Genomic DNA, 15,685 nt, shown 5'->3' on the forward strand with positions numbered 1-15,685 from the left:
ACTGAACTTTTTGCAGCACACCAGGCATGACATCTCCTTTTCTGTTCAACATTTGAGTCAGTTCCTGGTGTCTCCTAAAGTTCCTCATATGTTGGATGTACTACATGTTCTCAGATGTCTTGCAAATGACCCTGCTCAGGGTATCTTACTCAGCAGCTCTTCTGATTTTACCCTAAAGGCTTATTCTGATTCAGATTGGGCTGCCTGCCCTATCTCCAGGAGATCTGTTACTGACTATTTTGTTCTTCTTGGTGCCTCTCATGTTTCTTGGAAATCCAAGAAGCAGCCTACTGTCTCCTTAAGCTCTGCTGAAGCTGAATATAGAGCCTTGAAACAGGTGGTTGATGAGGTCTCTTGGTTGCGTAGGCTTCTTGCTGATATGGGTTTGTCTATTACCTCTCATATTTCTATTTTTTGTGATAGTCAAGCTTGCTGTGCATATTGCCAGAAATCAAGTTTTCCATGAGCGTACTAAACACATTGAAGTGGATTGCCATTATGTTAGAGATGTTCTTTCTTCTGGGGTGATATCTCTTCAGCATGTCCACACTTCTGCTAAACTGGCTGATATGCTTACCAAGGCCTTAACAGGTGTTCCTCATCACAGACTTCTCTGCAATCTTGGTGTTCACTCACCCTCCAGCTTGAAGAGGGGTGATAGACCCTTAATGCTAAGCCCAGAACCTGGCTGAGCTTCTACAGTTTGGGCATATTCCTTACTGGGCTAGTTTTCATTTTATCATACAGGGACCCGGCCCTTGTCCGGTTAAATTGCAATTTTAGCCACTATTACTTGTACATATAAATAGAGTTAGTTGCTCTATTCTTAATACACATATCAGATTTTATTTACTCTCTCTAATGTCTTCTCTCTCACCGACTTAGGCGATTAGGGTTTACACTTAGATTCAATCCCAAATTTGTCGATCATTTTCATGGCTTAACAGAGCTTGATTATCACGATTTTATTTATAATCCAGAACTCAACCTCAACCTTGAAATCCTGGTTCTCTACATTAATTAGACTTTTCCCTAGTTGATTCTGTTAACTGTCTGCTATGCTCCTGCAATTTCACCATGGGCAGATACCTCTTATATATGCAATACATTAACTCGAGAATATACCACTATATATCCAAGGGATCGAATCCAGTAAAAAATATATCGCTGCAGAAGGTTTTGGGTTAAGCTCAGAAGGTCATTACAAGGTGGTCAGAGTATTCCAATAGAGGGTGTTTGTTCCCTGTGTAGGCTCATATCATCACAAGGATGAGGCTCAAGTTCACACTTTAGGAGGGTCAAGTTCATGGAAAAACAGCAGTGAGGCCATACGTACTTTCTGCATTGTCTACTCGTATCGTATCAAATTTGAATGGCTGCTTTCATTGGCTGGTTTTGAATGGCGAGAAATGTATTAGGCTAGAAATGGTGGAATATAATTCCTGCAAGTATATGGTAGGCTCTTTGAAGATAGAGGAATGTAAGATGCTTTGAAGACAAAGCTCTCTACACAATATCAAGATTAAGTGACACTTGTTTTCCATTTTCACGTACAAAGGAAAATGTAAATGAAGCTAAATCAGTAATAAAGTCTCACAGAGTCCCTATAAGGACAGGAATGGGACTAATTCTTTTGCTATGTATATGATTCTTAGATAACACTCCGTTTATTCTTGACAAGAGGCAATGGCCTACAACTCCTTTCAAAATTGTCAACAATAGGTACATGCCACGTGTAGTTAGTGACAAGGTTCTGTTGGCCAATGCAGCAAAGTTGGAGACAATGTGATCCCTTTGGATGTCTAATTGTTCACTGTGTAGCAGTTTTTACTGTCTTAGTGACTTGTTCTGATGAAATGGTTCTGTCATGTCTTCACAAGTGCATGTCATGTCTTTGTAACATGATGCAAATGTAATTACATTAGTTGAACTTTGCTATTTATATATATGCTCTTGTCAAGAAGGTCTTCTGATGTTTACAATTGTTTGCTGTCTACTGATGAATTTGCTTTGAAAATTGAAACCACTTACATAGAACTCATTACATTACACTGGTTACAGTCTCAAGTCATTTTCAGAAATTAGTTGACAATTTCAACGTGATGGTTTTACAAGTCTGAGCCAAGAATTATATTGATCCCAAAAACATGGCGAAATAGCCATATAGGTAGTTTGCATCAACGTCTGAACTGATATCTTAGAAGGGAAAACTCAGTCCCAATAGTTATTCAATTAAATTAAAGTACAAAAATGACTGATGGATGTATCATAACATATATACCATCAGATAATCTCGCTGAAATCCTTTAAAGATTACATATAAAACCAGTCATTAGATGCTGCACCTTGCGAGATCACCAGTAAGCCTCATTGCCAATCCGAATCAGGAACTTTGGTGGGAAAATGGCAGCAATGAGCAACCAGAGGTATATGTGTGTGTAGGCCCTGGGGTAGTATGCGGAGAATTTGATGTGACAAGATTTGTATCAGAGAGATCTAACAACAACAGAATGACAAGGGCCATGTATCAGAATGCATGGAAAATCTGGAGTTAATTGATACACCACTCACAAGGAAAGCACCCCTTTGTTGAAGGGCAATTATCGTCATATTTCCTGAAGATTGGACAGATTCCTTTCCACAACAAACTGGGTTGAAGAGTTTAGGTACATCAAGTTGTCTGCACTTCCCAGAATTGCCTCGAGTTATAATCCTAAATTACTCCAATGTGGGGAAAGGGGGTATTTATAGAGGTTGAAGGTTTTAAAGAGAAGATAAAAGATTGGTGGGACTCCTTTATGGTAGCATGTAGGCCTGATTTTACTCTTACAAAGAAACTGAAATTTTGAAAGCAAAATTGGTCAAGTGAGAATACCAACAACTTTGGCAGTCTAGAGATAAAATCAGACTTATGAATCAAATGTCTGTGTTGGATAAAAATACATGAACAAAGGCTAGATACTAAGGAGGAATTGATCCTAAAAGCTAGTGTATTTGGGAATTGAACATGTTGCTAAATATCAGGAGATATTTCTAGGGTTCTTCGGTTCAACATAAATGAATGTCCAAAAATCAGTGAAGAGGAAGACAACTGGTTACAAGGTCCTTTTGGAGGAGAGGAAGTAGCAGAGACCATCAAAATCAGTGCAAATGATAAAGCCCGGGCTCTGATAGTTACACTATGAGTTTCTATCAAACATGCTGGCCAATCATTAAGGGAGACATTATGAACGCAGTGGAGTACTCTTACGGACAAGGTAATTTTGAAAAGAGAATAAATGCCACTTACATTGCTCTTATCTCAAAAAAAGAATGGAGCCTTGGCAATGAAGGATTCTGTACCTATCAGTTCTGTAGAGGAGCATATACAAAATCATCTCTAAGCTCTTGACCGACAGATCTAAGAGGGTGCATGCACAAGTTAATTGACAAACACCAGATGGCATTCATCAAGGGGAGGCAGATCATGGATGCTGCCATAATAGAAAATGAGTCAATGGATACCAGAATAAAAAGCAAGACACCTAAAATACTTTGCAAGTTGGATATTGAAAAGACGTATGATCATGTGAATAGAGATTTCCTAATCAATGTTTTAAAAGATATGGGATTCAGTAGGAAATGGCTAAAATGGTTATTCTTCTGTATCACCATGGTCACATTTTCAATTTTGATTAATCATTCTCTTGTGGGCTTTCCTTCACAGATGGGCCTTAGGCTAGATGACCATCTATCTCCTTTTCTGTTAGTATTGGTTATGGAAGGATTTAGCAGAATGCTAAGGATAGCCAGTCATAGTTGATGGATAAGGGGCTTTAAACTGGCTAGCATCGGGTTCAATACTATGGAGATTTGCACTTTTTATATCTCGATGATCCACTAGTTTTGTTTTTATGCTAGTGTGGTGCAAATAAGGCATTCAAGGTTGATATTAACTGAATTTGAAGAATTGAAGGGTATTATGTTCTCTGTGAATCAAATGCCCAATGTCTGAATACTTGCTCGCATACTGGAAGGTCAAGTCGGTAGCTTACCAACTAGATAAGGCTCACTTTAGGTGAAAAGAACAAGTCATAAAAAACTTAGCAAGAGGTGATAGAAAGATGTGAAAAAAGATTTGCAAAATAGAACAGTCAATACCTCTCCCTGGGTGGAAGGATGGTCCTGATTAATACTGTAGACTCAATGCCAACTTATATGATAACTATTCCCGTTACCAGCTAGTGCGAAGAAAAGATTAGGTGCCCTAAGGAGAAACTTTCTCTAGCAAAGCAACAATGATAGATCTTCTCACTCAGTCAAATGGAGCTCTATATCTATTGGCCAAGGAGGAGGATCGGCTATCAGGAATCTGAGGCAGCATAATAGTAGCCTTCTGATGAAAAGGCTATGGAGATACAATTCAGAACAAGAACTATTGAGAGAAGTTATCACTTGAAATATGGCCAAGAAAAGCCCCGGTGTTCGAAATAGTCATCTTCTCCATATGGAGCAGTAGTATGGAGGAATATCGAAAATCTATGGCCCTCTTTTAGATCAAATATTGATACCGAAGTGGGTAATGGTAGGAGGGTGTCCTTTTGGAATAACAGTTGTATAGGCATGGGTCCCTTGAAAGAACAGTTTGCTGACATAATCAACCTTGTACAACAGCCATAAACTACTTTGAGCTCCTACAAAGAACATGGCTGGACCTTCAACTTTTGAAGAAGGTTGAATGACTAGGAAATAGGCAAGGGTGCAAAATTTTGAAAGCACTAGAGCATTTCTAAGGTTTTAACAACTACGAAGATAAAGTAAAGCTCACTGTAAAGGACACTTTACAGTGATGCCCTGCTATGCTATGCCTCTCTTACCTCAGATGAACAACAAGCAGTCTCTTGACCTGAAAACAGAGATGAAAGGTGGACATCACATAGAACATTGCATGTTTCTCTAGACTACTAGCCAAAGAATCTGGTCGACACATGAGAATTGTAGAAAAGAAGCTTCCAGTTTTGTTCCAAATGTAACTTATGTGAAGGAAAACCAGAGACACTAAATCATCTCTTCCTTCATTGCCCTATTATGGATAATTGGGGACAGTTGTTTATGAATATGGTGGGCGTTAAATGGGTGATTCCTAGGAGCACCATTGAACTACTCAAAGGGGTGGGGTGGGGGGGGGGGGGGAGCAAAGGAGATAAAAGAAATGGTGGAATATCATTTTTTTTAACAACCATGGTGTCACGGCCAGCTTGCGGGCACCTCGACAAATTCCATGAGGTACCTCCCACCAGCACAGGTACCAAGTAACTCTATCCACGTGGCTTGGACAACTGGAAAGAAATCACCGAGTATATTTTCCTCCGCTGGAATTTGAACATGAGACCACATGGTTCTTAACCAACTTCGTTGACTACTAGGCCACACCCTTGGGTTCCAAAATTGTATTAGGCTAGAAATGGTGGAATACCATTCCTGCAAGTATATAGTAGACTGTTTGGAGATAGAGGAATGTAAGATGCTTTGAAGACAAAGTCAACTCTCTACAGAATATCAAGATTAAGTGCAGACTTGTTTTTCACTTTTATGTAAAAAGGAAATTGTAAATGAAGCTGAACCATTGATAGAATGTAAGATGCTTTGAAGACAAAGTCAGCTCTCTACAGAATATCAAGATTAAATGCAGACTTGTTTTTCACTTTTATGTAAAAAGGAAATTGTAAATGAAGCTGAACCATTGATAGAATCTCATAGAGACCCTACAAGGACAGGAATGGGACTAAATGTTTTTGCTATGTAATGCCTGTACTTATTGCATAACCTTTGTGCTACAGCAGTAAAATAGTTATCTTTTCAACAACAACAACAAAAATTAGAGACACTGCGTAGGGTTTGTGGGACAGAGGGCCTAGCGTGCTACACAACCATGAGTGACTCGAGAGTGTACAAAGATGAGTCAAATATCTCCAATTAGGAAAAAGTGGATATCATATAGTTGATGTGTCAGCTAAGCTAGAACACTTAAAACATATATGCTGATTCCATGAAGTACTTGAGAGGATACTTTAGGTTCTCTTTTACTTGTACACCAATGAACCACCCCAATCTCCTAGGACAAGTACATTACTAATAGTCAACCAACGCCAAATTTCATACATATGAGACATGACCATGGCAAAAACAAATGAAATAAAGCTTACACTGAACTAAAATTGGTTTTCTGAAGCAACTTTCACAGAATTAATCCTAAATTAACTTGTATCTGATTCTTAGATAACACTCCGTTTATTCTTGACAACAGGCAATGGCCTACAACTCCTTTCAAAATTGTCAACAATAGGTACATGCCACATGTAGAGCATCATGCCTACTGTTGACCAAGCTTGAAAGAAGGTGCTTTTCAGAGTATAATGAAGATTGTAGACCCATTAACCTAGACAAGGCAACAATGGATAGTCCTTAAGTCAAGATTAGGTTGAGGAGCAATACTGTCCTATCACAAAGAGATATTAGATTAAGAAACTTCAGTTACAACGACAACAAATTACGGTCTTCATTGAGATACGCATTCAAACAATCAATGTCATATATATCAAGTCTGGTTTCTTTACTGCTTTCTTTCCCATTAAACAAGAAACATCAGTTGATTTGAAAATGAGACCAGCCTAAATTTCTAGTTTTCATAGCTCAGTAACTTTTTTGATAAATATATCATCAACAATGAAAGGTAAACTAGCAACATGCTTGAAAAGAGCACCAAAATGAAAGAACAAAACTATCAAGAAGTGAATAAATCTCTTAAATAAACACTGCTCTGCAGCCACTGTCTCACTGTAAAGACCTCTCTTTAGCTTGTATTTTTGATGTATAAATCATACAACTCAGGCATCTTCTCCTTGAAAGGAAGAACATATTTCTTTCGAAATCGTGATTCAGGAGATGACACGGCAGTGTAAAGACTTAGTTTCCCTTTTATCAGCTGGTTTTCTTGAAGAAACTTCAAAATTTCATTCCTTGGCTTGACCCTCTTCTCCATACTGTACTTTAAAAGTGGTGCATGAGAAGCCAGATAACTAGGTTCATACCCCAGTTCATTCATGAAAAACTTCAATGTAATATTTATCTTAGCCTCTGATGAAGTCAAACAGTAAGGAAGCTTTCGCACCATTGCGGATATATCAGAATCAGACCATCCAAAACTCCGGAAAATATCTAATTTCCTTTCTAATTTCGATTCATCAAGCGACACAAGTGCTTCAATGGCATGAAGAAACATCCGTGACTCCCGAGGTACGTTAAAATTCTTTTCTGCTTGATTTACTACTCTCTCAAGCCACTCAGGGTTATTAAGCAGATACCTAGGACGCCGATGAAAAACCGTCTCAATATCCACCCGTGAAAACCCAAGATTTTGCAACAATAATATATTGGGTGGTATTACTTTAGGGAGATTATTGGAAAGCAGCCTAGGCTCTTTCTTAACAACCCTAGCTACAGCATCATAACTGCCCAAATACTCCCGAAGATAATCAAGACTGGGTTTAATAGTAGTATGTAAACCTCTTGTCAAGAAATCGCTTTTATTGATAAAAGTAACAAGGTCAGACCCAGATAAGCCAAGTTCTTGTAAAACCTTAATTTTGGGTTTAAGGTTTTTATCAATATGAGAAAACAACACTTCAGGGGAAGAAGAAACAAGGGTTTTTATCTGGGCTTTGTTCATACCCACTTTGCGAAAGAGATCAAGTAACAAATGTGGCTCATAATTCCGGAGTCTCGAACGAGTTACCTTGGAGCTTGTAGAAATGGCTTCTTTGTTGGAGAAGCCAAGTGAGTTCACCAGAAAGTCCACCAATGTATTAGCACGGGAAGTTGCTGCAGCTGTGGAGTAAAAGAGCTGAAATCTGATGGAAAAGAGATGTTTCGTTGCGCCATTGCTACCCAGTCCAAACATCAGTGCAAGCGCAGGCGGTAGCAGGGGTATACTCCTAATACATTTTCGAACGTTTCCCTTTGTAAAGGTAGGTCAATTTTAGTACCTTAATAAGAATTCCTAAATGGGAAGTCTAAAATTTAATGTCATGGTAAATGCTCAAAAAATCCTTGTTTGTTTAATTAAGATTAAAATGTGTGAATGTGCATACACATGAATTTTTTAATATATTTTCTCTAAAATTCAACATTGTATAGTTACCATTGTTTTTTTCTAAACATTTGAAGTATATAAGTAGTAACTTATATTTAATTAAAAATATAATATTCGAATAACTTGGTAACTAATTATTATATTTATAGAATATTTAAGAAAATTTGATTTTACATGGTGTTATAAAAAAAAATTCAGAGCACACTCTGATTTGCCATCGTCTGAATCAGAGTTTATCTCCGTTGCATCTAAAAGTTCTCCAGTGACTATAGAAAGAATCTCGAATTGTTCAATCTCTTTAGGCATGAAATAATCTTGTCCAATAAGAGAAACTAATTGAGCTTCATCCTTTGAAAATTGAGAATGCATATCAGGTTCATTACCTTGGGGATTTTCATCAAGCACCTCGTCTACGACAATTGCATACTTGTCTCTATCAACTAGACGAGCTTTGGGTTCATGAATTTCGGGGATTTGAGTAATGCAGACACATAGGTCGATGGTCGAACCAATGTAGGGAAATTGACGTAATCAACAAAAGCTTGTGCAGTATCTGTCATTCTCGACGAAATAGTGAAGGTCCGTTTTTGAAAATGCAGAAAAATTTCTCCTTGAAATGGTTCCAATCATAGAATTGGAACCAATTGAACCACGCGAGGGCATCGCCTTCAAGATAGAAGGAAGGAAGAGGCAGCCAGTCCTTCTTGGAGAAGTCAAGGTATGTGAAGTACAACTCAGCCAGAAAAATCCATCTCTCCGAGTTGCCGTCGCCACTGAATCTAGGTAGAAACATGTCGTTGTTGAAGTCCGATAGATAAAAGCACCAATGTAACAATACTGAAAGTCCTCACTATATTAATAACGACTGGAACACTGATTACAACTTTGAGATAACAATTGCAACTCTCAAACTACTGAAGTAACAAGTAACTAAGGATAGAGATAAGAAGGGGATGAGAAGCTAGACTCAGAATTGGGGATGAGAGGATTCTGACATTTTTTTCAACAATATTCGCATAAACCCAAATCACAGACCATTGCCCCTTATAATATAGAAGCATTCTTACGCCTATTACTCAACCTGGATCCCAAATTAACCTGGCCCTATTGTTTGTACTTGGCCCAATAGTTCTTTTTAATCCAATAACTACTTGTGTGAGATTGTGCTGGTGTTGGTTCATAACATACTCTTTCCCGAAGTACTTGCTCTTTTATCAAAGTTAATTAGTGATATACTATATTGTTTAATAGAGAATATACCATAATATGTTTAATAGGTACCTGTGCTTTTGGAGATAGCATGTGTCCAATAGAATTAGTTGAGATGCGCGCAAAGACACCGCTATCATAACAAAAAAAAAGTAGTCATTAGAATGGGTATTGTAGTGTCTTTGTCCAACTTTGAATGGATTGTCTAGAAGTCCATAACAATGACTTACTCTTCTACTTTTATTTCCACTCGTTGAAGCAATAAACCCCAAAATACTATTATCACAAACGTAGAATAAATTGAATCCTATGCTTTCTTTTCTAATTTCTAGTTGTGTCCATTGAGTAGTTATACAAACACTCACTTTGCACAAGATTTACTGCAAATTTTATTTTCTCCCTAAAAGCGTCCCTTTTTGATGGTCTAGATTAGGTAACACAGATAGGAAAGACGGGATGGGGAAGGATGGGGTAACAGGTTACTGGAACAACATATAGTAATAAGAAAGGTAAACGGAAAAGGAATGATTTGCAATAGAAAATTCCAAATTTATGAAAAGCCTGGTTGTTTAGAAGCATTTCTCTTAGCTGTTCTCCCAAAAAAGGTTCCAATTTTAGGGCCCGCGAAGTTAACTTAAGCGGAGTATCTTATCAGTTGGTTAACTATCTAAATTTTCACCTTTTTGGTGAGCGTTTGATTTTCCGCCTTGTAATTATCCCCTCCCTTTAAATAAATATATAAAAAAGATGGTTAACTTGTGCATTTTGCTTGTATTCCTTGTCTATGAAACTTGTGCAGTCAGACTGAACCCCTGTTTAATTTGGAGGACATGTGCTTGTGTTCTGTGTTAATGGACGAGGTAGTTATCCGTGTACTGTGCAATGATAGTTAATTTGTCAAAGAGCACACACAGTTTACAACATTTCATAAAATTTATCATTATGCTGAGAATTTTATCCTTGGATTTGACTCCACTTAAAAGGCGATATAGTCTTGGTTTTGAGCCATTAATTAACTATAGCAGCAAGTAGCGTAGCTATTTCTTATTTTATTTGTAACAGGTAGAGAGGGCAGAGAAAAGGAATGTAGAATAGCAGCATAAACTTTTGGGAGTGCTCTTAATATAAGTTAATAGTTTTCAAAACACAATAATTGTTCCTCCTGATATGATGCACACTAACTAATGTTTTTCCTATTTGACTGGGAGCGAGAAATGATCCATAGTTCCTAACAACAATACTTCTGAGTGGAAGAAGCTCTAAAATGACATTTATTGATCTACTAGTTGCTTCACAAACCTGATGGTTCTGAGGATAATGATAATGTTTGTAGCTTCAATGAGGTTGAAGAGGCTAAGTCAATTCTTAGATTGAGAGAAAAAGCCCAAAACCATGCATTATCTTTAGCTTTAGACTCAAAGTCATACATATTCTTTCACATGAAGCACTAATAGTCCATTTACTTTAACAAAGTAGTGCACTTTTAGTCATAACACTGAGAAAAAAACCCAAAACCATACATTATCTTTGGCTTTAGACTCAAAGTCATACATATTCTTCCACATGGAGCACTAATAGTCCATTTACTTTAACAAAGTGGTGCATTTTTAGTCATAACACTAAACATATTTTTATTTTTAACAAAAATCTAAGATCTGACAAAATATATGTTCCATTTATTTTTTTGTTTACCGAAAAAAAAAAAGATGGCAGATTTATCTAGATAGTAAATAACAAATATACATAAAATTTACTTACTATTTAAATATTTACTATTTACTTACTATACGTAAAATGTACATTTACTAAGAAATGTTAAACACCGTTAATTTTTATTTGCAATGATTGTTATCTAGATAACCTCAAATGTTATCTAGATTTCTTTATTATATACATAAAATTTATTTTTATTTTATGTATATTTACTATACGTTGACTCCATTAAAATAAAAAAATCAAATAAATATTTATTTATTTTATGTCAACATATAGTAAATTTTATGTATATAATAAAAAAATCTAGATAACATTTGAGGTTATCTAGATAACAATCATGGCAAATAAAAATTAACGGTGTTTAACATTTCTTAGTAAATGTATATTTTACGTATAGTAAATAAATAATAAATAGATAAATAGTAAGTAAATTTTATTTATATTTATTATTTACTATCTAGATAAATCTGTCATCTTTCTTTCTTTCGGTAAACAAGAAAATAAATTGAACATATATTTTGTCAGATCTTAGATTTCTGTTAAAAATTAAAATATATTTAGTGTTATGACTAAAAGTGCACCACTTTGTTAAAGTAAATGGACTATTAGTGCTCCATGTGGAAGAATATGTATGACTTTGAGTCTAGAGCCAAAGATAATGTATGGTTTTGGACTTTTTCTCAGTGTTATGACTAAAAGTGCACCACTTTGTTAAAGTAAATGGACTATTAGTGCTTCATGTGAAAGAATATGTATGACTTTGAGTCTAAAGCCAAAGATAATGTATGGTTTTAGGCTTTTTCTCCTTAGATTGATCCCAATTTGAAGTACATGTTTGGTGTATGCCATTGTGTCTTTGCAGACATCTTTGTTTGTACGCCCCTTACCGTTCTCGCTCAGTCGGTCTATTGGTTCAAACTTTAAGATATCACCTGCTTCTTTGCAACATTTTATTGCCATCTCTATAGTTCCTTATTCCTATATATGACTATTTTGGTTCCTCTAGCAAGAGTTGTGACTAGGAAACCTTCGGGCATCACAATGCTTCAAAGAATTGGAATGGGAATTTGCGTGTCTATATTGTTGGGAAGCGTATCGAACTAAATGAAGGATATAATAATTTCAAGAAAAAAATAATAAAAACTTGCAAAACAAGACAAGAAGAGATTTATGTGGTTCAATAATTTTTGCCTACTTCATGGCCACACAGAGAATATTTTATTACTCTGAAGAGAAAAAAGAAATTTGAGGGATGATTTACAATTGAGGAAAGGGATGCCTATTTACAGATAAATATCATAATATGAACACTGTTTCTTTTCTTGCATTCACACATTTTCTTCTTTCCTCACATCGTGGATTTTGCTGTTGTTGACTTTTGATGCAGCATACATTTCCTTCTTTGCCTTTTGCATATTGTTCTCTTTCTTCATTAAGTATTTCTTTAACTTTTTTTTTCTTTCTTTCACTATTTATTTTACATCTAGGTTTGTTCCTTTCAATCTCCCCACAAACTCATATACATCAAAAGAAATATTACATGTCTCTGTGTGGCGCCTTCACATTATTAATTTTTAAGGCCAACTGAGGCAATACATAGATCAACACAAACATGTCTGACGGGTTCTTCGATCCTGGTATCTTCATCAGGGACAGAGTTCTATCTTCTATCAACAATTGGATATGATGATACCTCAGCTGGATGTGTTTTGATCTTGTATAAAACACTAGATTTTTGTTAAAATAAATTTCACTTTGGCTGTCACTGAAGAGTTCACAATCGTCCTGCTTCTTGCCTAACTTTCGGCTTGAATTAGCGAAAGTTAGAAAGTTGAAGGTTTGGAAGGTTGGAAAGTTTTACCGGGCATTGACTTTATTGATATCAGGGTCAGATTCTGATTCTAAAAGTTGGAATAGGTCCGTCATGTCATTTATTACATGTGTGCAAAATTTAAAGTTAATCGGAGTTGTTTTGGTATGAATCGACATTAATTTTGGAATTCAAAAGTTCATACTTTCAATAGGCTTGGGTTGGGTTGCGATTTGTAGAATCGATGTTGTTTGATGTGATTTTTAGACTCGAGTAGGTCCGTTATGTGTTTTGAAACTTGTTGGTATATTCGGACAGGGTCCTGGGGACCCCGGGTGTGATGCAGATTGAATTCGGAACAAATTTGGACTTAGTCCTTTTTGATGAAGTTCCAGCCCTTCTGGTGTCATCGACGCGGGCCCGAGTTGACTTTTTGAGTTAAATTTTTTGCTTCTTTGTAAAGATCATAACTTTATTGTTCGAAATAGTTCCCTATAGTTTATATTTATGGTATGAAGTTGTTTTGGCTAGATTCGAGTCGTTCGGAGTTGGATAATCGAGGAAAAGGCTTACTAGTGGATTGAGTTAGCGTGTTTTGAGGTAAGTGTCTTGCCTAACTTTGTGTGGGAAAATTACCCCTTAGGATTGGTATTGGTTTGCATTAATTGTGATATGTGAAAGCCGTGTACGCAAGGTGACGAGTGTGTACACGGGCTAAATATAGAAATTTATCGGCTTTAGCTATGTAGATTCCTTTCATGCCTTAATTGAGTTATCTTAACATGTTATAATCATTATCATTAGTCTATCTTCACATGTTCTACTTGTCTTATCTCTTACTTGTTAATTGCTTTTACATATTTAGTTAAAGTATTGTTTCCTCTATTCCCTATTCATTATTTAACCGTTGAGTTCTTTACTTAAAGTTGTTATTTTTGGAATATCTTATTGTAGAAATTGGTATTGAGTTATAAAGGTCGTGATTTACGTTGAGGAAAAGTTGAAAAGTTGTAAAGTTGTGAAATACTATTCTTGTTGAGTTATTCACTCCCGGTTATTATTGTGAGACTCTTGTACATATTATGATTGAGCCATGGGATATTTGTTGTGAAAACACTATTGTTGTTGGTGTCTTGGAAAATTGTAATATTGGTCCCTTGAGGTACGATTTGTGATACATTGTGATATTGATACGCATGCGGTGGTATAAGGTTTTGGGGTTGAAACGCATGTGGTGAGATAAGGCGGGCTTGATACGCGTGTTGCTAGTAGAGGAACTACTTGAAGCCACGTGGTGTGATAAGGTGGGCTAAAATGCGGGAAGCTATTTTGGAAAAAATGATTTTCAAAACTAAATGTAAGGCTCCCGCGGTGATATAAGGAAAGATTGTGAATTATTTTATGATTTGAGACTATGAGGTGGTACATCGGTAGTGATTTTTGTTGATACTTTTCTATTACTTCACTTGTGTTCTGTTACTTTGTTCCGCGTCATAGCATTCCTTATTTTCTTCTGTGATGCATTATTTGCCTTAGTTCAGTGTAGCTATTCTCGGTGTATTTCTTTATTGTCTCATTTCTATTGTTATCATTATTACACTGTTATATACCTTTTCAGTTTCTTATTTTTTCAGTAGGGCCTTGATCTGACCTCGTCACTACTCTATCGATGTTAGACTTGGCACTTACTAGGTACCATTGTGGTGTACTCATGCTACGCTTCTGCACAACTTTTGTGCAGGATCCAGGTACCTCATACTAGTCTGGGCACCAGTGAGACGAGCTAGTTTTGGAGACTTCAAGGTATTACTGCCGGCATCCGTAGGCCTCGGAGTCACCCTCTATCTAGTCTATTTCATTTTCTTATCCTTTTATAGACATTAATGTATAAGGATGTTTAGTACCATCTTATAGAGCTTGTGACTTGTATTCGCCGGATTTTCAGAAGTTGTATTCTGTTGAGTTATAGAGTTTCTTTATATGATAGTGGTTGAGTTATTTGAAGGTAGTTTATAAATTTTTATTTATATTCCACATGTATGTTAGGCTTACCTAGTCTTAGAGACTAGGTGCCATCACGATATCCTACAGAGGGAAATTGAGGTCGTGACATGAAGCATATGGTACCTTCGACATATACCGCCTATCTTCATCTGTCTTTGGTGATTGCTCCTTAGACAAACTGAGGTGGCTTCCTAGTGGAGTGTTTCTGGTCTTCGCATCATGAAGACTGAACCTGCTTAGTACCTTGTGTATGTACTTCTCTTGAGACAGATTTAAGGTTCCTTCAGACCTGTCTCTACTAATTCTCATCCCCAGCATTTGCTTAGATGGTCCTAGGTCTTTCATCTCAAACTCCTCCACTAATTGTTGCTTAACCCTGCTAATATCATTTATGCTAGATCCTGCAATTATCATATCATCAACGGACAATAGTAAAATGATATAGGATTCAACAAACTTTTTGACATAACAGCAACGGTCTATTTCAAATCGTGTGAAACCATTGTTATGCATGAATCCATCAAATTTTTTGTAACATTGTCGGGGAGCTTGTTTCAAACCATACAAACTCTTCTTCAACTTACACACAAGGTTTTCTTTACCAAAAACTTGAAAACCTTCAGGTTGCTTTATATAGATATTTTCTTCAAGGTCACCATGCAAGAAAGTAGTTTTAACATCTAGCTGGTCCAAATGTAATTTTTCTGTAGCTACGATACTTAGCACAAACCTGATAGTAGTTAATTTGACTACAGGAGAGAAGATCTCGGTATAGCCAATCCCTTCCTTCTTCTGAAATCCTTTTACTACTAATC

General features: G+C 36.4%; 1 protein-coding gene across 1 annotated transcript; it reads right to left on the reverse strand.

Moving 5' to 3' along the window:
- Positions 1 to 6,513: 6,513 nt before the first annotated feature.
- LOC104090183 (transcription termination factor MTERF4, chloroplastic-like) lies at positions 6,514 to 8,989 on the reverse strand. Its single transcript, XM_009595239.4, has 2 exons — positions 8,515 to 8,989; positions 6,514 to 7,996 (listed from the first exon to the last, which is right to left on the reverse strand). The coding sequence occupies exons 1-2, from the start codon at positions 8,527 to 8,529 to the stop codon at positions 6,833 to 6,835; spliced, it is 1,179 nt and encodes a 392-aa protein (XP_009593534.1). The 5' UTR covers positions 8,530 to 8,989; the 3' UTR covers positions 6,514 to 6,832.
- Between the last annotated feature and the right edge of the window lie 6,696 nt (positions 8,990 to 15,685).

This window comes from Nicotiana tomentosiformis, chromosome 3 (genome assembly GCF_000390325.3).
Source record: "Nicotiana tomentosiformis chromosome 3, ASM39032v3, whole genome shotgun sequence".
Lineage (NCBI taxonomy): Eukaryota > Viridiplantae > Streptophyta > Magnoliopsida > Solanales > Solanaceae > Nicotiana > Nicotiana tomentosiformis.